This window comes from Dermacentor variabilis, chromosome 8 (genome assembly GCF_050947875.1).
Source record: "Dermacentor variabilis isolate Ectoservices chromosome 8, ASM5094787v1, whole genome shotgun sequence".
Lineage (NCBI taxonomy): Eukaryota > Metazoa > Arthropoda > Arachnida > Ixodida > Ixodidae > Dermacentor > Dermacentor variabilis.
The window spans coordinates 33,022,888-33,045,099 of NC_134575.1; the positions used below are offsets into that span (position 1 = coordinate 33,022,888).

A 22,212-nucleotide genomic window follows, 5' to 3' on the forward strand; every position below is an offset into this window, starting at 1 on the left:
ACAGAAAGTTGCCCCTGGTTATAGTCATGAGCGCTGTGCGCACACAAATTAGCGTTCCTGTTGAAGAGCTGTGTGCATACTGCCACGGCGGTGCACATGCACTGGTCTGAGCGGAACGTAAACACCAAACGTCAACATTTACAGCCAGTTTATTCTTCCATTGGGCGCCGACAAACGTCGACGGCTTTTCACTGTAGGTCTGAACTTGTGCGCCGCTTAACTGGGACGCCTGCAGTGCCCCCGGCGGCGCTTCACGTCACATTGGCGTTTTGAGATGCCTGGCAGCTACCAGGGCGATGTCTCTGGTGCACAGCAGCAGTTTCCTAGCGCGCTGTGTCGCACCAACACACAGCCGCCCTCACCGCCCCCACGCATTGTTAAAACACTGTTCGAGGCAAGGAAACAACTGGCAGCTTCGCCCTTCGTCGCGAAACTGCCATTTGTTTTCTCACATTTATCTGGCTTTCAGGTAACTTCGTTATTTCAAATAACTACGAAAGTGTAAGTTTAAAAAAACACGACAGATCCGTTATTCTCGCAGTGACGATAATTACGTTCGTACCTTGATCATGCGTATTGTCCGGACTTCGTTGGCAGGAATCGATATCACGCACACAGCGGTGATGACGAGCAGGTTGAAGGCCGCCGAGCCAACGATGGTTCCGGGACCCAGGTCACCAGCTACGAACCTGTGTGTGACGGTGACGGTAAAGTTGTGGGTAGAATAATATGGCTCACCCGCGTTTGTTGATTTCTAAAGACTCATTATGGCTGTACTAATGCTTGATGTGTCAGCTTTTGTATGGCACTGTATGGAGTTTGCATTGACTGCAAACGAATATATATATATATATATATATATATATATATATGAAACTATAGTGTCTCGTACGTTATGCATTGGCGACTGACGTTCGTAAGATCGCGCTTTACACGGGACCAATATCCAATGTCTATATTCCAATAGATGTAAAACACAGAAGTATTATTACAGGGCCCCTGAACAGATCTGAAAGGAGTTTGTTGCACTTAATGAAGAAAGCTGGGGGGGGGGGGGGCAATTCTACCGGCCTGAGGAACTTTTAGGTTAGGGCCTCAGATTTTTGTTAAAAGAGAATTGCTGTGAGTTAAGTTTTATAAAGATGAATCAGAAAGTCTAGAAATCTGTACCCGCACCAAACTCTCACTTCTGAAAACAAAAAGAACAGTTGTTAGAGCACCTAAAGTGTACAAATGTGATACACTAATTTACTGCATCGGTGAAATTTTTAGCATGTTTTCAAAAATTTTGCAGAACTCTTACAACTTAATCGTATGTTCAGCCGTGTATTCAGATTTATAATACGCTAATTTTGTAGGCTTCAAATGTCTCAACAGATGCAGCTTACATATATCCCATATCGCTTGTTATTGCCGAGTTAATTTTTTCAGACAGAAACATCTGTAAAAAAACGATGGCAAAAATTTAAAAAATGTGCTTCCTGTAGGCAGCAGATTTTTAGCTTTAACGCAGTAAACTTCAGCAACTTTGGTGGATTGGAAACCGGCAGGGACGATTTCTCCGCTAAAATATCTATGTATAAGAGCTCTTTAAGTAAAGCTTCATCTTAAGACACACTATTCGAAAAACTCATGTGATCCACAACTACAATATCTAATAGTCACGCCTAAACAAACATTCGGGCTGGGATCTTTTACAGAAATACATAACTATGACGTGTATCAGGTGTGATTATTGCCTGTGGTTACTACGGAGCATGCAGAGGCGATGTCATCAATTCACAACGAGGTCCCGTTTCAATCACCGCAGTTCAGCTCCCTGCGCACAACGCACGGCATAATCACTGGCACACTCAGTAGCATGCTAAGAATGCTAAGAATGTTCTCGCGCTCATGAAATCAGCCAGTAGCGTTGGTCGGCCGACTGCTTTCTATGAACTTTCGATGACCACATTGCGGACGCGAGAGCAAGCGTCTGTTCTCTGCTTTTCACACGAGATGGCAAAACCCCTGCTGCATTCAGTGTAATAGTATTTGCCTCACATGTTCTCAGGGGCCTCATCAACAGATCGGCAATGTTCTTTTCCTCTGTTCAAAAAGGTGTTTCGGGGTCAATTTAAGCCACCGTTACAAATGCAAGTGAACCGGGAGGAGAAACAACGCATCGGAGTATAGTTTCGGAATTATTCGCGTTTCAGTTTCCAAGCGCTGTTCTTGCACTATATGGACAAGCCCAGTCATAGCTCTAGTCACTCCTACATTTGCTGTCCCCATTCACCGTAAGCTACGGGTTCCCATATTGCTCGAGAAATCCTGATAGCCCTGTGGACGCCATTTGCCGCCCACCATGTCAGCCAGGCTATCACCACCTGAAGCAACATCACCACAGCACCCGTACTCTCGTTTCACATAACTTTTACACTAAGTGAAACAGTTATCTTTTGTTTCTGATATGTTCAACTTAGTTTGTGGAACCTGTATGAAAGGAGATTAAGGTGTTTCACTTAATGAAACTTATGTGGAAAGATAGAAAATAATGATATACGTACAATACAGTGATAAGAAGAACGACCGAAAGTAGAGTCGCAATGGGGAGGGACATTCGTTCTGGATAGGTTGCACTTAGTAAATGAAACATTATTACACATATGTTTCAATTATATAGTCAGACCAATGGATAAGAGGTGTACCAGCGGCAAAAAAGAAAAAAAAACAAACGAAAAGAAAACGGAGGCGCGCGCTTACCCACTTCCGACGATCTCGATGATCGCGAGCAGTATCTCGGGCGCGCTCGACCCGAGTGCCATAAGGGTCAGGTTGGCCACGGTCTCGTTCCACACCTTGACCTCTATGATGTCCGGCTGGCCGCCAGGCACCTGGGCCGAGAGCGTCAGCCGCCTCGTCTTGGACGTGATGCGCTCGATGGCGCACATGAACACGTCCGCGATGATGGCCACGCCCAGGAAGCAGTACATCAGGCCCAGCAAGTAGACGAACGAGCGGCCGCCCCTTGACCAGCTGGACTCGTCCAGGAAGGGCAGCAGCAGCCCATCGCTGCACGTGTAGTTGGACTCGGAGTCCATCGCTGCTTATTCTTCGAGGGGGGGGGGGGGGAGGGCCGAGTTGGCGGCACTTCAAGGGGTGGTGGTCCTGCGTCAGGTGAGAGGCACACGAAATTATTAACAATCAATGAATAAAGGGAAAATGAGACATCCACCCGTTTTGTAGCAATTGCTACAAAGGAAACCCATACGGGTTCCTCGAAAGAAAAGCCTCATAGTTGAAGAAAAATTCGTCCTGGTCCGGTACTCGAACCCGGGACCACCGCCTTTCCGGGGCAGCCGCTCTACCATCTCAATCAAGTAAATACATATTACATATACATATACATATACATATACATATACATTACATATACATATATATTTACTCAATCAAGTAAATACATATAGGCACCACACATATACATACACCCGCATAAAGAGAGGCAGGCTGGCAGTTTTCTCCCGAAGGGGTCACCAATCGTCCAGACTCTTGAAAAGGAGAGAGAAGACGAAGAGAAAGGAGGAAGGGGCAATTTGAGTCGACACACAAGGCATTTTCACATTCTGTTGAGTTTATATCGACGTTCCTTTAAGTGAAAATGGGCTTTCGTTTTGTAATGAATGCCTTCTGCTCAATAATCGCTTCTTCGACTGTACACACGCGTCTAAATCTCCCCCCTTGCATCTTGCTCTCTTCCCCCGTAACATTTCTCCGGTAGAGGAACTGCCTCTCTGTAGACTTCGGGTTGAGGTGACCCTCACACCTTACTTCACCTGGGTGAGGAGTCAAACACCTGAAGACTCCGTGAGCTGTCCGAAAAAGTACTTCATGTTCCGACACCTACAAAGGACGGTCGCCACATGTTGTGGCTCTGTCCAGGAACGAGGACTACCCGAGAGAGAGTTTTGAGAGCTGGAAAGCTGCGGAACTGATCTAACATACAAGTCTACGCATTGGCTCGTGGCGAATAAGTGCTCTAAGCCACTGCTCCTTTTCTCACACGAAGAGGGCCTCACAGTTTTCTCTTTAATACATATATGTGGAGTAGGGCTAGCTCTTCGTATAAAAAAAAATTTGTTCACGTTCCCAATATGAAAGAAAGAGGACCAATGAGTGTTAACGTTGACGTCATGCCCCATAGATGTGGAGTGGTTATTTGTGATAATGATATGATTAATTCATTCATATGGCAGCCAGTCGATTAGGTCAGCTGACGGAGTGAATGATCGGTGCGTTAGCTGATGGTTGTTAAGTACCGGCATTACAATAGAAAAGAGCGACTTCTCTTCCCGCCACCTAGCATTCCAGTCAAGCTGGAGTTGGAGGAGCAAAGGGAGGACAGCGAGGTCGCTCGTTCTATCGCCCCTTGAATTACGAAGCCTCAGGCTGGAGGATGTGTTCCTTCTCCCTACTGGCACATAATTCCAACCTTGAAACACAAGCGAATCACATACGCAGACCACTGAGGAGTAAAAATGAGTTCACGTTGGTGAGTAAGATTGAGCAAAATTGGAAAAAAAGACTAATCTTTATGCCACGCAGTTGGCATTTAATAATGTGAAAAGTAAGGTTGAGTTTACGTAGAGAAATACAGAAATATAACAGTGAAAACCAAGATGAGCATGAACGAAATGAACATTGAAAAGTAAACGAGCAGCAATGATAAACAGTGGATTCGCCAAACCAGCCTATAATGTGGAGCTGCGCGTCCAGAATTTCAGTAAGAAGAACGTTACAGCGCGAACACAACCTAGCGGTAGCACGCGTCGTTCTCGAAGTCTGTCGCGTAGACCCACACCCATCAGGAACTTGAGCTGCGAAAAAAAAAAAGAATGCACCGCGTAGATTGCCTTTGGTAGCAAGTGACCTAAGCGTATAAGCGTATTGAGAGGTCCGGTCAGCGCACGCGACTTAAAAAGTCGCACAGCGCGTGCCACAGTGGCCCGCGCACGCTGATCGCCACCTACCGGAAGACCCACCAATCTTGGACGCCTCCGGTGTCAGAAGACCCCGATTCACTCGCTGGCGAGTGGGTGCTTCATGCGACCCCGCTCCAGAATGAAGTGAATGAGTCAACGGAGAGGTCACCACGTTTCGCCCATATACGCCACCGCACCCGACCATGCCAGCCGGCTTGCTTACGCGGATAACCTCATTTACGTCTTAATGGCGCGTTCTGCGCGAGAGGACAAGTGGTCCGTAGACCCTACGGGCTCTTATAAGAGCCCTTTCATATCGTAAGCCTGCAATGAGACCTTTAATTACGTCCCTTAATCACTCAGCAGCGCGCCACACGGCGCTGGAAGGGCTAGCTGTACTCCGTTCCACCAAATGCGTACAGTGCAGCGAGAGCCATGAATCCTGTCAACCATGGCCTCTGAGACTGGTCGGCGCGCCCCTCAGGGTCTCGGAGACCATGTATTAGCGTAGAGCTTACAACTAATGTTGCCTGAGAGGAATATGGGTACTAAAGCGTCTACGTGAGCTACATTGATGGCAGTTCGAGCAGTGTGGGAATGATAGGTACAGTACATTGAAAAGAACTTGCGCCCTTTGAGGTGTATCTTGTGCCCAGACAATAATCGCCATTTATCTTGCGTGCGTTCCTCTTCTTTAAAAATCCTTGCTGATTGACTAGACCCCTATCCGAGCCTTACACCCCTATCCGGGTTCCATATTATTTTGTCTCTGACAGGTCTGTGGGATGTCCCATGTACTTAGAGATGGTTCCAGATAGCTGCGCCTATTGTGTCTGAGCATTGTTCTAACAGACCTGTGCCCAGGCACAGGCGTGTGGAGCAGTGTTGCGGATAACAGTGGTTCTATTACTGAAACGCAGTTCCAGGTATTGTTATGCGTATTTAAGAAGTATGAGATTCAGATCAGTGGGACGTTGTTCCACGCGTTTCATTTTATGTGGAACGCCATTCCATTTGGGTAAGCAGGAAAAGATAGCGAGAAGGTTCTACGTCACAGCAGGAACGTATAAGCAGAGCGACATCAAGAATGTAGCGCTCGTTACAGCGTGAGCCCTCGTTATAACGAAGGTTCACTGTATTTATTGTGAAGTTTGCTTAAAAAGTAAGAGGTTCAGATATACGGAAGGTCTTTCCATGTGTTGTGTGATTTTATGCGGAACGCCATTACATTTAGGTAAGGGATAACAAAACAAAAAAGAATGCAAAAAATAGCTCCAACTAAAGCCGGTTGAACTAACGCCTAGTGGAACGACATTTTGAAGCGTAAGTCTTTGCTGTACTGCACGAAACTCGGTGGTGAGACGGGAGTTTAGAGACTCAACGGCGACAAGCACGTGACGCGGAGAAAATAAGCTGAGAGGGTTTTTGGAGGACCGTTTCGAAGCGTTCTCGGGGGGAGGGCCGCATCCTTGACACGGCTTCGCCTGTTTCGTACAGTTGTGTTGCTCGCGCCAAGTGGATCCACCAAAAAGATATAAAAAAATAAATAAATATGAAACGTAAGAGAGCTGTGGATGAAGCAACGTCGGTGCAACACGCAGGTGAACGAATCCCTCTTGTCGGAGTGCGCGGGTTCGTTGACACAGCGTGGCGGCTGAAACTCGCAACACCGCATTTCCCAACCGCTGGCACGGACAATGAATGACGTATGAGTTACGAGTGACCATGCGGTTCGTGGCGGCGAGCAAGACCTTCCTCGGCGCTCACGCGCGAAGCGCGAAAGAACTTGGGAGCGACGGCGAACTCGAGGCAGAATCGTGGAAGCGACGGGGCTCGTCAAGGGATTGCTTATATATATTCACACAAAATATTTAGGAAAGGGAGAAGCAATACGCTGCTAAAAGAGGGAAGGCTGGGAACTGCCATGTAGACCAATGCTAGTTTGAAATCTCAAAAATGTTTCGAGACTTCTCTTTTTACGCTTCTCTTGAAGTATAACGTCTATATAAGCTTTTGGCACACGGCCTTTTCAACGTTCTCCCGCTCACAACCGAGAAACGGAAATAGGAGTCCTCATGAATTCTCTGTGACAGTGTGCAGACATCATACGTACAAAAAGGACGAGCCTTTAAACGTCAACAGTAGACGAACAAGGAAAGCCTTATCCCAAAGCCAGTATTTCGACAATTAGACCTGTCTTTGTTAGAGAGATCCGCAAGGATCGAATTTTTTTTTTATGCCCACTTTTGATTGTTTCGTGCCTCAACCTCTGTGCGACGCGTTTGGAAGCCTTTAGGATACAAGTAGTTGAGAATGTCTAAATTCTTATTTGTAAGTTTTGTAAGTGTTAGTGTAAGAGTGATGGAGAGCGAAAGTACATGGCCCCAGTGGTAATTACTACATGACACGTCGAGCCATGCAGGGTGACGGTGCTAAACGTCACGCATTTATTGCGTGGCCGGCAGCGCCACAGTACGTCGCTCTTGGCTCAGTTACAGCATGCCCGCTGTCATACAGTTTAACTCTGCAGCGTTCTTAGCACTGTCGCCATTACTGCAGTGTCATTCAGTTTATCAGGCGCCTTTGTTGTTTGTCTTTTTTTTTTTCAATCGTCCTTCATATGTTGCCGCTTCGCCGTCAAAATGCCCGCATCACACTTATCCCTATAATCCAATCGAACGATATGTTATGCGGTTTGACTCTGCATCGCCCATAATTGCCGTGTCACCCTTAAGTGCATGACAGCGAAAGCTGTTGAGCAACAGCTATCGCTGTCATGCTGTTAAGGGTTTTGTTAATGACGTTAAGGATGTTTTATTAGAATGTGTAGATATCTACTCCGCTGGCCCCTTTCGAGCTCTTGGGTTCAGGTATAGCAGGGAGAAATTAAACGTGTCCTCAACAGAGATTAATAAAAGGCGATTGACAGAAAAGTAGGGAGGCCACAAACAGAGTAGGCGTACAAAAACAATGTTTCCGGTAATGGTTCAGAAAGTCTGATGCCGGAAGTTATTTGCATGTTTAAAGAGTAAGATAGGTAAGACACTTGGCTAAATAAGAAAAAGAGCTTGGTGGCGCAGCCCACCGCCCCGTTTTAAACAGACGCTCATAACATCCATCCATCCATCCATCCATCCATCCATCCATCCGGAGGGAAGCTACCTCTGTCACCCTTAACAGATGTCGCTGTGAAACAGTGAAATGCTGGCGAATCCTTTATGCGCGATTAGTGGGTTGGTTGTCTCTCGTTTAACCGCATTTTGGAGAGCGTCTTGTATTCCCTGGTGGAATGCATGCTTTAACTGCTATAGTTACACACACACACAAAAAAAAACGAATTACTCCATCACGCGGCAGAAGAACTCTCAAAAGGGGAGGTCAGCCCGAAACAAGCAGTGAACTTTCGCATAAAGGAGTCGCCTCCATCGATGGTCTCTTCAGAGGTGCCTTATTATCACCCGCATTCCTAAGTCACACGAATTCGTGCGCGTGCCAGCTGCCATCTCATTTCGTCGGCGGCGCAGATCGTCAGACGAAGATATAACACACAAATGACTCATGTTTACGTTCACCCGCACTGCATGCTCTTGAGCGCAGCGCCCATTGCTTTGTTTGCTATGGCTTCCATATGCTTGCATCTCGTCGGCTTCCTCCGTCGCTTTCTCTTCTTCGCGCAATTAGCGACAGGCGAGGACAATGTCTCCTCCTCCCGTTGGCTTGTACGCACGCGAGCCTCCGCCACTCTGCGCTGGGCGCCGTTCAGGACGGTTGACCCGCGAAGGCGACGTCCTTCCGCCGCTCGCGGACTCGCCCCATCGCCATTATGTTCTGTCTCGGCGATCGCATCTTTTATTGTCTCTGTTCTCTTCTTTGCCTTTCTGTCTTCATTTCTCTGTTCTTGCTTTGTTTTTTTTTTGTTTTGTTTTCGCGCCTCGATGTCGAAACGACGATGTCTGTATAGTTCCGTGTCTTCGGAGAACAATAGAGCTCCCCGAGCACAATGGCATTCGGAAAGCGAGAGGAGTGTACGTGTGCCACAGTGTGTACGCGACCATGGAGTCGCGCGGGCACATGGCGTGGGTTTCGTAGGGCCTTGCCACACGAAACTCTGGCGCCGCAGGAGTGGTCGACAGCGGTTGAACGAGGGAAGTCATGGTACCGCTTCTTGAGATCTCCCCTCAATAACTTGCGGCGCCTGAGACAACCCTAGCCTGAGACACGTCTTGTTCACCCACTGTTCTTCAAGGCTACGCGTTCCTCTTTGTCTTGTCCGGATTTTCTGGCGCTACAGGTGATAAGCGGGGCTCCAAACAAGGCGTCTATAGACGTGCTTCCGATGCAGCCTTGCGAACTGCATCGCTTCCGGCGCGTGCAGTTAGCAAAAGCGGGACCTTCGAGATTAGCTTCCAATACGTAGAGGGACTCGTCGCTGTGGCGTGGATTTGGACGCCACCGCACTCGATCAATCAAAGATGATGACTGTGTCAAAGCCGCCGATTACTCCTTTGCTCCGATGAGTGCAACAACAACTAACAGCAATGAAGCATCTAATGCATACATGAAAAGACGTGTAAACACTTTCACTCCTATATTATGGGTGACTTTACTTTCGGTGCTGGTTCCCGTGGAGATACTCTTTGTGCGCTTGTGTTCGTGTGTGTAGTGCTTGTCGATATTTTAGTATTACGTTTGCTTTTTCACTGTTGATTCAGTAACGTAATTGGGATTTTGGGATAGCCAACTCAGACGTAGCCTACCTTGCCATGTTTCTACGTCTAGAATTAAAAACAAAAGTTAGGGCAAATGCAAGATGGGCGTACAAAACCAGTGCTGAGGAAAACGTCAAGAAAGAATCCGAGGAAGAGTTTATAAATTTCCTCAAGTCGTTCTCACATCAGGTTCAACGTAGTTCTCGATTCACAGCGTAGAATGGTGGACAAAGGAAGAGTGTGTGCACACGACAGAGCGGTGACTTTCAACTTACGTTTCACTACTGTTTGTACCGATGAAGCTCAGGCGCGAAAACGAAACTGGGAAGCAAGAAATTAAGACAATCAAAGGCGCGCACGGTGCAACCAACCTGGTTCGCGTCGATACACAGTAATTTGGCTCGTGTTAGCAACAAGAAGACGAGCTCTTTAGTTGACGCGGATGGCATACAATAGAGAGCTTTAGGTTGGTCGTATAGGTATTTCGATTTACACATCATCGCGGAGACGTAGAGACGTAGACGTCTACAACTGCGCTGATGGAGCCATTCGCGGGGATGGGGGTAAAGTGTGCAATCTTTCAGGAGCGCTCATCCGATCGAACGGCACATAAGGACTGGCGTCTGCGCAAACCGCGACTGCCTTGATGCGAGCGTCGGTGTCTGCATAAACCAGTGCAAACGGTGTCGACGCGTCTAGTCGCCTCTTGATACATAGCCACGTATACGCCAGTGCCCTCTGGTGCCCTGTGTAGGCGCTTTCGCGGGCTAACGAAGCGAACAGAGCCCGAGGTTAAGCAAGTGGAGGTTGGCATTTCGCGGTCGTCTATCGTGGTCGGCGTCATCTCGCATTCGGCGTACGTACGGCGGCGTGGGAATCGGAGTGCTCCCCGAGCAAGCATGCCCCCCTGACGAGGGATATATGCACCGGATCATTCGAGTGCATGACCTATAGCGTTGAAAAAACTCGTTCCGCTTGCTGCTGGCCGCTTAAGACACCGATCACCACTTGTTGCTTGCACTGCGGCGGCGTAGGGCACAAGTTTAACCTGTCCGTTCCTTTCTTTGTTTGTTTGCCTTCGATGCTTCGAAAAACCTACGCTACACTGCAGCAGCGATTAATTTACAGCCGCGGTACTTTAACCCGATGCCGCAGTTGAGCAGTTTCCCGAAGGTATATTCAAGTTGCTTGTTTGTAAACTAACAGGCGTAGTGCAAGAACTTCTGTCTTCTTTCCCTGTACTCATAAAAAAAGGAAGGAAAGGTTTCACGCTTACCACTGCTCTGGATTTGCACGAATTTCACAGCAATATCAGATTTATTTTTTTCGTCGGGATCATTCTGTATAACGCTTCGTTGGCAGCTTTATTTGCCTGGTTTTCCGGAAAAAATGCCACGTTTCCTTCGTTTAAGTGAGGTCCTAAACATTGTGGCTATGACGTAATCTGGTCGCTTCCGTCTCGAACTGTACGGCAAAGCACGGCATCCCAGAGTGGTTTCGGTAACTCGTTTAAGGATGTGATGTGGACATCACGAGGGGCGCTGACGAACGCGAATTCGCCGCACTTTTTCTCGATAAATTAGGCAAGCAAAATTGCCAAGTTTTATATTGAACCATCCGAACGATAAAAGGTGATCTGTGCCTGGGCGTCCAGAAGGAAACGGAAATACGGCTTTTTGAGCAGATTTTTGTGCAGTCTTCACTTACATACGAAGTTTGAACTCAGACGTAGCAAAGAAAGCTGGAGGCTATGAGTTCAAGTGGAAATTATTGTGCCGAGACATGCATTCTCTTCAGATAAGATCTGATTAGTGTAACATATTCAAATGATTGCTCCGGGAGCTATCTAGGGAAGTGAGCAAGGGAGATCGGACTAGGTACACACGGCTCACTATAAGAACTTAGCATGTCAAGCTTGATTATTAGTTAAATTGTCTCTTTATAAAGTTACGTCGTGGCGAGAACCAGTCCTCGAAGGACGTCACCGTCTCGGGCCGGTAACGTCCTTCGCATGGTTCGGTTTAACCACGACCGGCTTTATTACTCGCGACCTGCTCACTACGCCGGCTCCTATGGCGGCGCGTGTCCGCGCAAATACCACGTGACTGTTCAGGAGGGACGGCGCGCCGCAACAGGTGGCGCCACAACTTACCCTCATTTCGGCAGCGCCCGCCGTGCGCTTCTGTTAAATTCAGTACGCTTGCGTTATCGTGTTGCCGGTAGGCCGAGTTAAACCGCATCGTTTTTTAAGCACGCACCGCAAAGACGTGTTAATATTTATAAGATGCAATAATCGTGGACAGCTTTCTGTATACAGTGGTAGTTAAGAGGAAGCTTTAGCTCGGGCCCCCTCCGACGCGGCCTATTCAAATACATGTAAAACGCAAAAACGTTTTTATGAGATAACCCCTGGACCGATTTTGATGAAGTTTGTCGCATTTGAAAGAGAAAGTTAAATTCTAGTGACTGTTGAAAGCGGAATTTCGATTAAGGGCTTGAATTTTCTTAAAACGATTTTCAAATATTTGACCGTTTGAAAAAAATAGAATCACGAAGTTTAGAAATTCATAGCTTTGCATCAAGAACTGATATCGCGGTTCTGTAAACGACATTCATTAGATCATTCAAAGCGGACAAATTCAAAATATCATTTTACATCTTACGTGAATTTGTTACGTTGGTTACAACGGTTTTGCAAAAGTTGTATTTCCATATGATTAAATTTTTTTATATTCATATGTAACAGATCAATTTTGTCCGCTTTAGATGTACTATTAGATGCAATTCACAGAATTGTATTATCAATTTTAGTGGTTAAGTTACAGAGTTGTAAACTTGATAGTTTCGTTTTTTGAAAATTTCTGATTTTTGCCAATTTTTAATAAAAAATTGACAATCTAACTCAAAAATTCGAAACCAACAGTCACTAGATTTTAAGTTTGTCCTTTAAATGCAACAAACCTCGTCAAATTTGGTGCAGTGGTTGCCGAGAAAAACGAATTCTCCTTTTACATGTATTTAGATAGGAGCACTCGAGCTAAAGCTTCCTCTTAAGAGCGCGAGCTGTCAGCTAACACGCTTAAGTCTCTGGCTCATGAGCGTGCGAGAACAGCGCAGAAGCAGGCGTCTCGCGCTCGTAGCAATTCCCCTGCATGGCCACAAAAAGCTGTACCCGACTAACGGCTGATAGCGGTAATATTTTTCTTTCTCAGCGCAGCAGTTTTGCAGCTAAACAAGCTCAAAGAGCGGTTGTAGTGGTGGGCGCGGCTCTGGTGCTACTCGAGAGGCTTTTTTGCGCGTACAGCTGCACAATCTCAACATGATTGCTTCTGCTCTGTGCCTAGCAGCATCCCAGGGCGAAGCCGCGCTACTTTCCGCCAATTTACGGCAAAAAGCGCGCCATGCACACTTACTCATTTTCAGGAGCATTCACCCGATTGTTAATCATTTCAAGACGCACTCTACATGAAAAATGAATAATTTAAACCAGACTAGAAAAGCTTGTTTGCCAGACACAATAGCCGGTCGTGGCCAGAACTTTATTTCAGGTCAGCCAGATCCTTACACTTTTAGGACCTTTCGAGATTTCGGTTTGGCATTAATTAATTTCCGTTTGGCGTGCTCTTCTGTGAGATCAGAGGCAAAATTAGACAAAAATGGCCTCATAAACTTGTGGACAATCAGCTTTAGCAGTGCCCTTCTGTGAGGCTCTGTGGTGTCCTTCGAGCACACAAACAGCGGATTTTTTGTGAGTGACGGCAGCACTAGGTCTGCAAACTTCTTAAGCGGCGTTGGCCCCCTAACAAGCACAGGAGCCACACTTGATGCAGCACCTTCCAGGCGGCTGACGAACCCTACGAAAGCTAAGGTAGGGTACGATAGCCCTCCCCGGTCCATGCCTGCTATGATGGCAGTAGTGGTAGACTGAGAAGCTGGTGCCCTCAAATTACTCAGGCAGCCCTCACATGCAATGCAATCTTGCACGGCTCTGACCAAGAAGCCAGTAATCATTGCCAGTGTGCTGGCTCGAAGGCTTCGAAACTGCCCACGAAATGTTCAGGCTCTCAGCAGTAATTGCGTTCTTGGCACGTATGCGGGCAGCAATCAGAACAGCCGGAAACACGGTGTTCAGACGCGCACAAAAACACAACGAGGAAGCCGCCACTGCTACCGCTACGCCAGCCCGCACTCGGCGTGGGGGTAAGTTGTAGCGCCACGGAGAGCAGCGGCGGTCGGGCGAACTAAGAATGAACTAAACAAGCAGTAAGAAATCGGGGGCTACGGAGGCGGCGCCGGTGAACAGGTCGCCAAGTAATAAAGCCGGTCGTGGGTTTAACTCACTCGCGCAAGAATATAGCATTTTAGATATAAGCGAGGGACGATTGTGGGATGCAGACGAGATTACACACATACGTGTCAACGTCTTCGTGCAATCTCGTGTGTGCGTAATGGAACGGGTAGTCGCCTCTGTTCAATTCCTGTAGAACAGACGACATCAGGCGTTGTACAAATGTTGATGCATTATTCGCCACATACTTACAAACGTGTGAGATGACGTTCACACAGAATGAAGCAGACCAAATCCAGGGTTATACGGATGGTTATGCGTTGTTCGCCACATGCTTATAAACGAATGTGCAGACGTTAACACAGAATGGAGCAGACCAAATCCACCGTTATACGAATGTGTGTGCAGTGTACACACCCTTGCAGACGATGTGCAATGTGGACGTATCGAGAACTCTGCAGACGAAACACACACTGGAGCCGAATAGATAGGGAGCACAGTTTTTTTTTTCTTTTTTTTTTGCAGTCTCCTTAGGCAGACGTTCCCCACAGACTTATACATGTCTGGGCAGGCATAAGACATAATGGAGCGTGCAGAAAGGATAGGACATGTAGTTCATCTTCATATCCCCTCTCTCGCAGACAGCGTTCAACGCTGACGTCAAACGTATCGACGTCTGCGCAGTAAGGCTGACACGCAGACAGCAGACGGTGTGTTGTGCAGAGGTGCAGACGGTACTCTGCACGGGTGCATGCCATCGTCGGCTATACGGACATGGCAATGACGTTACAGAAAGAATGCTCGATCTCAGGTTACGTAACGAACTAATCCAGATGGTATGTTGGCGCGACGGATACAAACGAGCGGTTGTATCGGAGCATGGCAGCCACATATGGAGCGACGTGCGTATGCGAGGAAAACGAGACAAGAGAACATAGGAGAGTCGTTCTGGCGAGACTCGCAACGGCTCGTACGCATGGAGAAAAATGAATAAGTAAAAGGTGTGCTCGAATGAAAGCTACGGTGAGGTTAATTACGCTGGCTTGAGGCCGCGCGGTTCGTCTACACGCGAAAGTGAACCACGTGCCTATTAGGTAAAGAAAAGTTTAATGCACGGTTAGCGGAACATATGAAAAATAACAGATCAGCAGTTTTGACATTCACGTTACAAGAGCCGTGAAAACAGAAATGAACATGTGAGTAAAGGTTCTCCGGCCTGAACCGTCGCTATAGTGGTCACAATTATCTGACTGTACTGTCCAGCCTCACGAATCTGTGCATGAGTACATCTATCCATGCCAAATGGCTACGAGAGAACCGGACAAGATAGAAATCTACAGACTAAAACAAATTGCTTGGAGCGCATGACAGGCATTCCCAAATTAAGACTGTAGCTTACCGCAATCCTTATAAATAAAAGTGGACAATCACTGCATCCTGCCGGCACTAACAACGTATGGGGCAGAAAATTGTAGGTTTGAGAAGATGCTAGAAAAGAAACTGAAGAAGACACAACCAGAAATTGAACGAAAAATTAAGGTTATGCGATAGGAAGATGGAGGTTGTGGACATTTCAGTTCAGGTTAAGAGAAAGAAAAAATTGCGACGGACTCTGTAATGCGTATATAGAGCAGATGACCGGTACAATCTGCAAGAGAAACAATACGCGTTCCAGGGGAAGTTAATTACAGTGCCGTGGACGGCAGATGAATAGGCGGCGTGATCAAATTAGGTCATTTGCAGGAGTAGGATGGAGTCATTTGACGGACGACATGGGGCAACTGGAGATCACTGGCAGAAGCTTTCGGCCTCCACTGGACATAAATTACATAGAGTTATAGACATAGTGTGTCAGAGACATAGTGTGTCGTTGCGATAACGTGAGAATGGTGGGCAGTGCATGGTTTTGTCTGACCTTCCGTTTCCTGTGGCTTCAAACGTTCTTGAAACTTTATTAAGTGACATTTAATTTTCCTAGTACTCGTACTTGTTTAAACACAGCAATGCAGTCTCAGCCCGCATGCTTATCTAACTGTTGCGTTTGTAACGCAATATTTGGTTTAAAACGGTGCCTTTGCATAGTTACAAAGCCGCTTGAAGCCAAAAGGCCCGAAGTTTAGGTAAATCCATGTTCTGCGCGCCTCATTGCGACGCTGGAGTGCTGTTGGCAAACTCGGCCATATATTGTCAAATTCTGTAATGGCTGCATTTTGAGCCAATCAGAGAGGCCGTAGCAACCCCCTGCGCCAATCAGAGCTTGCAAGATGGCAGTCTTCGACAGTGTTCAGAATAGCATCCCTGGTGGAACCGTCACAACCCCAGCCTTCGTAGGCACCACACCGCCAGAGTTACCTCCTATAGTACTTTCTGTAAGAAACACTATAGTAACTTGACTGATGATGATTATGACAATGCGACGACGGTGCGCGTTCGCGAAAGCTGCAATAAAAGATTGTAGATCCAAGACGACTGTGCGAAAGGCTCAGAGGCATTTCTAGCATGGCAGACGAGAAATAGCCAACTACTTTCACCCCTTTAATAATACACTTTAGTCGACAACTAAACGTAAACCAGTAAGACCACGAGCCATCTATAGACAGTCCATAGACTGTCGAAATCATTTTTTGAGCAAATAAAAAAGCCTAAGGTTACCCCGACCAACATCAACTCACTTTCGTTTCGCTGGCCCACGTGATCCCACGCCCTCGGAGCGCAGCCATGCTACGTGGGTCTCCAGGCGCGAAACGAAGGCGACATTTCTATTACGCCGGGGCGGATCGCCCCACTTCGACCAACGCTTTCCGAACAGTCATGCCTACCGAAAAGAAAAAGTAAACCAATGTGAGACGCAGGTCTGAAGCCTGCCAGCGACTTGGTAGACTATGGCACAACGCCTTACGGCTTAATGCACGTCCACACATCCGCCCGTCCAGCTGGCACACGTATCTTAGCCGGCCCACTGTTGGCAGCTAGGGAGTTCCAAAGAACAATCGGTGCCCTCTGTGTTGCGTTGTTGTATGCAGGCTGCACGCTGCGAGAATGTGTGTGTGTGTGGTTCGCGTGTGTGGGGCACTTTCGAAAGAAACCCACGTTTCCTTGAGCTCGCGCTGCGTCGCGTGCGTGTGAATCTTACAGATCGCGAGTCCTGCGTTGGTTGATTTCCGTTACGTGGGGACCCTGCCCCCCCCCCCCCCCCGCCCCTGTCACTTCGTCTATTGGCTTTGGATCTTTCTATTGTTCCTTGTGGCTCGGTTGGCACTGCCTTCCTCGCGAGTGACGTTACACAGCATATGACGACCGGAAGCGATGGGCGAGTTGACGGCGGTAGGCATATAAAATACTGTAGGAAGACAAATTAGGAGGAGGAACTGCACGGTGTGTGTGTGTGTGTGTGTGTGTGTGTGTGTGTGTGTGTGTGTGTGTGTGTGTGTGTGTGTGTGTGTGCGTGTGCGTGTGTGTGTGTTGGCTTCTTATCGTATTACCCCCACTTTGCGGGTGCCAGCTGCCGTCTTGCACGATGTGTCACGATAGATCAGAGCACTTCTGCCTGCTGTCTCGCTGGAAGGGTCACGGAAGATCATGGCTTGAACCGAGGATCATTGAGGATCATAGAGCATGGGGTTGGAGTGGTTTGCTGGTGGACTGGGCTCAACGCAGTACCGTTTTGAAGCAAGCCCTTCTTTGCCTTTTTCCACCCACACTTCCCTCCCACCGTTTTGCGGCTGCTACCTGCTGTCTTGCACGATCCGGTCCCGGAGAAAGTGCGAACCGAGGTGACCCAGGGCAACCCTGAACAACAGGAGGCCTAACCAGGGGCATTATAGACCGGGCTCAGACGAGAGTTCAGACGCAGACGAGTATGGAGCCGAAGCGTGTAACGTACACTTAGTGAGGGGAGAGGCAGAGGCTTGGAAGAGGGCGTCGAGCAGAACAGGAACGTCTTCGAGACTCCGGGAATCGCGGTTTAGAACGCGAGCGCCAGCTGACTCGTGAAAGCAAATCGGAGAAATGTCGAGAGGCGGCCATGAACAGCGCGAGGAGCGCCGTGAAAGTTGTTTTTTTTTTTTTTTTTTTTCAAGAAACGCGAAGCGGAGCAGCATCGATACGCAGCGAAGAAGGGATCGGAAACGCGAGCGCCCGCTTGCTCGTAAACACAGTGATAAGATAGCACACGGAGTGGGAAGTGGGACTGTACGTGTGTCGTTTACGGGGATGCAAAGAGCAATCCGTTGAGAAACAATTCGTGGAAGACTAACTCGGTTCGATGTGTAATGTGTGCTATGTCGACTGTGGTTGGTGTGTGACATGTCTGACAGTGCTGGCACTCGTCATGCTTTAACGTCTAGCGAGGCGCTTTCGATTGAAAACGTGTTCAACTTCGCCGCGTATGGTCCACACTTGCAAGTTGCTACTGGTCGCTGAACAAGAACGGTGTGCCTACAGCAAACACCAGAGAAAGCGCCGCTTAAACGAATACCCGCAGCACGTGAAATGCGCTTAATTTTCCCCCCTTTAATTTGCACGTCAAGTTGCGATGACTTGGTAACACGATGAATAACATTCGTTAATTAGGTTCATAATTGTTCGCTTTAAGACGCATATGTAAAACGCGAAATTGTGGCCGAGCAGCACCCTCGGAAATAATTTCTGCTTAGCAAGAAAACCTAATACGAAATGACGCCACTATCGAGATCTGTGTCCCCGAAATCTGTTACGGGATGCGTTGACCTTCCAATAAGCAGTTTCCCAAAACTCATGCTCCGATCGATTTTGTAGCAGATTTTTGACGGCGGATATCTCAAAGGCGATGCCAGCCTTAGGATAACCGCACGATTGACCACGTTATTTTCCAAGGAAACCTGAGTTGGGAGTAAACATATATGAAATGTTCGCATGAAAATATCGAAATCGATTGTCATGTTGTACCAACTTCAAAACCAACTACTTGCTCGTGTTAAACGATAACTATATTTTTTGTATTGTACACTATTATGTTGGTTATTGCCTACTGGTTTGGGGTATTTGTTTTAAGAGTTATATTGAAGACATTTCTGTGCTACTGTGGCTGGCAGCGAGACTGTTTAAATTGCCACCCCAAGAAAAAAGTTCTCTAGAGCTAATGACCCAGCACAAGCTCCCACATTTTCAAGATTCCTATAGTGTTAAATTAAGAGCGTATATATATAAAGAGTTAATGGAAAACAAAGATGAGTTCGTCAGTCATTATTTATACAGAAATATACTAGATATGATCTACGTCAGACCTCTGTAGTATTTAGTGTAGATGTCGTGGACTACTTATGGTAATCAGCGAATGGAACATCAGATTATGTCACTGCGCAACGTTTGTCCAGATGTTATTGACATTGCTGAAAATTCTTATACTATAGACGATTTCAAACGTAATCTGTGTTCGTTATTTGAACACACATCGTCTTGAGAGTGGAAAGGGTGTGTTTACTGTCTACTTAAATGTATTTAAATAATATGTGACGTGTTCATTCTGAGCTGTGTGTACACGTTAAGTAGGAGAAGCTCTCCTAATCGCTATGCTTATCACCTGTTTTCCCTGTGCTACTTTTCTTTTATTGCATTGGCTTATTTCATAGGAAGGGTTATGTGTTTCCTGGTACATTGTTTACTATAGTATTAACAGTCTATATATATATATATATATATATATGCACTTGCGGCCATGTGCTCATGTGACTTGTAGATATGACTCGTATGTGTTCGAAATACTGGTTATTTTGTGTGCCTTGATAGTCACTCTTGCTCCTTTGCACTGTGAGACCAAGACCCAGTCAGGATACTACCTTCTCCTTTAGCCTTGGGTCGTAGGCAATGCAATGTATTGCCTGAAAAAGTGAATAAAATTTAACTTCAATGAATACCTAGGAAGATCACATAACCCCTCCTCCGCCTCTTTACCAATCCATTCATGTTTATACATTTCGTACAAGACAGGGCGTTGGTATCTTTATGCGCTCATGACGCCACCAGGGAGAGTTCCGCCAATGAGGCATATGAGCGGTAAGCCTCATGTGCCGTGAATGAAGTCACTCACACGCACACGCAGGCGTGGGCACACCTATTTAAGAAAAGCAAGCACGCACTATGAGGCCAGGCTGCTGCGCAACGAGTAATTATAGGCGTGTTTACTACGACCGTCGATGCCGCACGCGGTCGCGACGCCTCAAGCGGTCCGGATAAGACCGGTGAGTCAGGCGCGTTCCACTTGCACGTCGCGAGCAGCCGGGCTCTGGCCGTGAAAGCTGCCAAACAAAAGCGTATTCTGTTTTCGTCGTCGTGGTCGCCGGTTTTCTTTCGGGTTATACCTCGCCGGCGCGCAGAGCGCACCCGCCAAAGAAACGGACCGGTCCCTTTGTAGGCCAGCGCGCACGGCGAAGCAAAAAGGGAGCGAAAAGAGAAAGAAATAACAAGGTTACGCTATAGGCGACTCGCGTCGGTGACCACCCCCCCCGAAGAAAACGAAGATGAGGAGGCACGCAAAGGGGTGAGCGGGCAGAAGAATTCGTGCCGCGTGCCCTGGTTCCGAGAGTTTGTGCTCGGCCGGTTGTTCCCCCCATATGTCGGCTCCCCCGGCGATCTTCGTCTGGATGACACTAGAGCAGACGACGATATACGGTATACCGCCGTATAGCAGACGATTTCCCCACGCAGTATGCGTTATTCGTTTGTCGGCGGTGCTCGCACTACTACGTCCTTCTTAGGCACGCAGGCAAGAGAATGTGCCGCGTGTCCTGGTTCCGAGAGTATGTGGGTCTGCGCTCGGCCGGTTGCTCCCACTTTTGCACCCCCGCGGTTTCGTATGCGACGGGGGCTTTGCAGGCAGAAGACACTGAATACGAGGGCGAATCAGAAAGTATTTACCCCTATTTTTATCAGCCAAAATAAGGTACACACAGGTAATTACACATATATCTCACCTTGCACTAATTTTCTACATAGTTACCGCACCGGTTCAGACATTTGTCCCATCGCAGCACTAAATTTGAGATGCCCCTACGGTAGAATTCGTCTGGCTGACTGTTTGGCTTCATCGTTGCACGTGAATCGCCGTCCTGCCAGGAGCTTCGTCAGCGGACCGAAAACGTAGAAATCACTAGGGGCGAGGTGCGGACTGGTATGGTGGGTGGTCCAAAAACGCGGGCAATGTCGTTAGTCAGCGAGGCACGCGGCCTCCCCGAACGTTCATTGTCATGCAAGTCTTCACGGCCTTATGCGAACTCACAACTCCACCACCTCACACTACTCAAAGCGAGACCCCTTTCCCCATACGTGGACTGCATTTCCCTGCGAATTTCGATGGGCGTTCGTCCCTAGCTTGCTCCATAGAAAACGAATCACACTTCGCTGCTCGTACGCCGTGGACGTGTGATAGGATAGGATAGGATAGGATACACTTTATTGCTCTAATTTACAGAGTCATTCAGCGGTCAGGCCGAGTGCTTCCGTCTTCTTCTTGTCGATGGTGACTCCCGTCTTGCAGGGTTGGCGCCCCTATTCCAGGGCACCACTGAGCGTGGCTGCTCGTCGGGCATGGTGTACCAGCCCCCGTTGGAGGCATCGGTTGCCGCTGGAGAGCACGCTCTCCCACTGCTCCGCACTCGGATTTTCTACATTGTGGAAAGTTTTGTTTTTGCTGCATTCCCACGTGATATGATAAAGGGTGGGGTTTGCGTTACACCACGGGCATATGTCCGTGTATTAGTTTGGGTACATTTTGCTTAGTATGCGTAGATTTGGGAAGGTTCCTGTTTGCAGCTTCCGCCAGCAAACTGCCTCTTGTTGATTAAGCATGTTATGCGGCGGGGAGTATTTGACCTTCGTTCCTCTATGATAATTTAGTATTTCGGAGCACGTTGAGATCACCGTCATGACGTCCTCGGGGTCGCCATTTAGGTCCGCTCGGTTAGTATGCTCGCGAGCGGTCCTATCGGCCCTCTGGTTGCCCTCAATTTCAGTGTAATAATAATAATATTTGAGGTTTTACGTGCCAAAACCATTTTCTGATTATGAGGCACGCCGTAGTGGAGGACTCCGGAAATTTTGACCACCTGGGGTTCTTTAACGTGCACCTATAAATCTAAGCACACGGGTGTTTTCGCATTTCGCCCCCATCGAAATGCGGCCGCCGCGGCCGGGATTCGATCCCGCGACCTCGTGCTCAGCAGCCCAACACCATAGCCACTGAGCAACCACGGCGGGTTCAATTTCAGTGTGTCCC

The 22,212-nt window shown here is 47.8% G+C and overlaps 1 protein-coding gene across 2 annotated transcripts in view; it reads right to left on the bottom strand.

Annotated features, from left to right (window-relative positions):
• LOC142589949 (sodium/calcium exchanger Calx-like) overlaps positions 1–22,212 on the bottom strand; it is a 78,716-nt gene that overhangs the window by 28,764 nt on the left and 27,740 nt on the right. For both annotated transcript variants that reach the window (XM_075701678.1, XM_075701679.1), the window contains exons 2-3: positions 2,746–3,150; positions 563–689 (exon numbers count right to left, since the gene is read on the bottom strand). In XM_075701678.1, coding sequence (XP_075557793.1) covers positions 563–689; positions 2,746–3,083 — 465 coding nt within the window. In that variant the 5' untranslated portion in view covers positions 3,084–3,150. The remainder of the gene's footprint in view (positions 1–562; positions 690–2,745; positions 3,151–22,212) is intronic.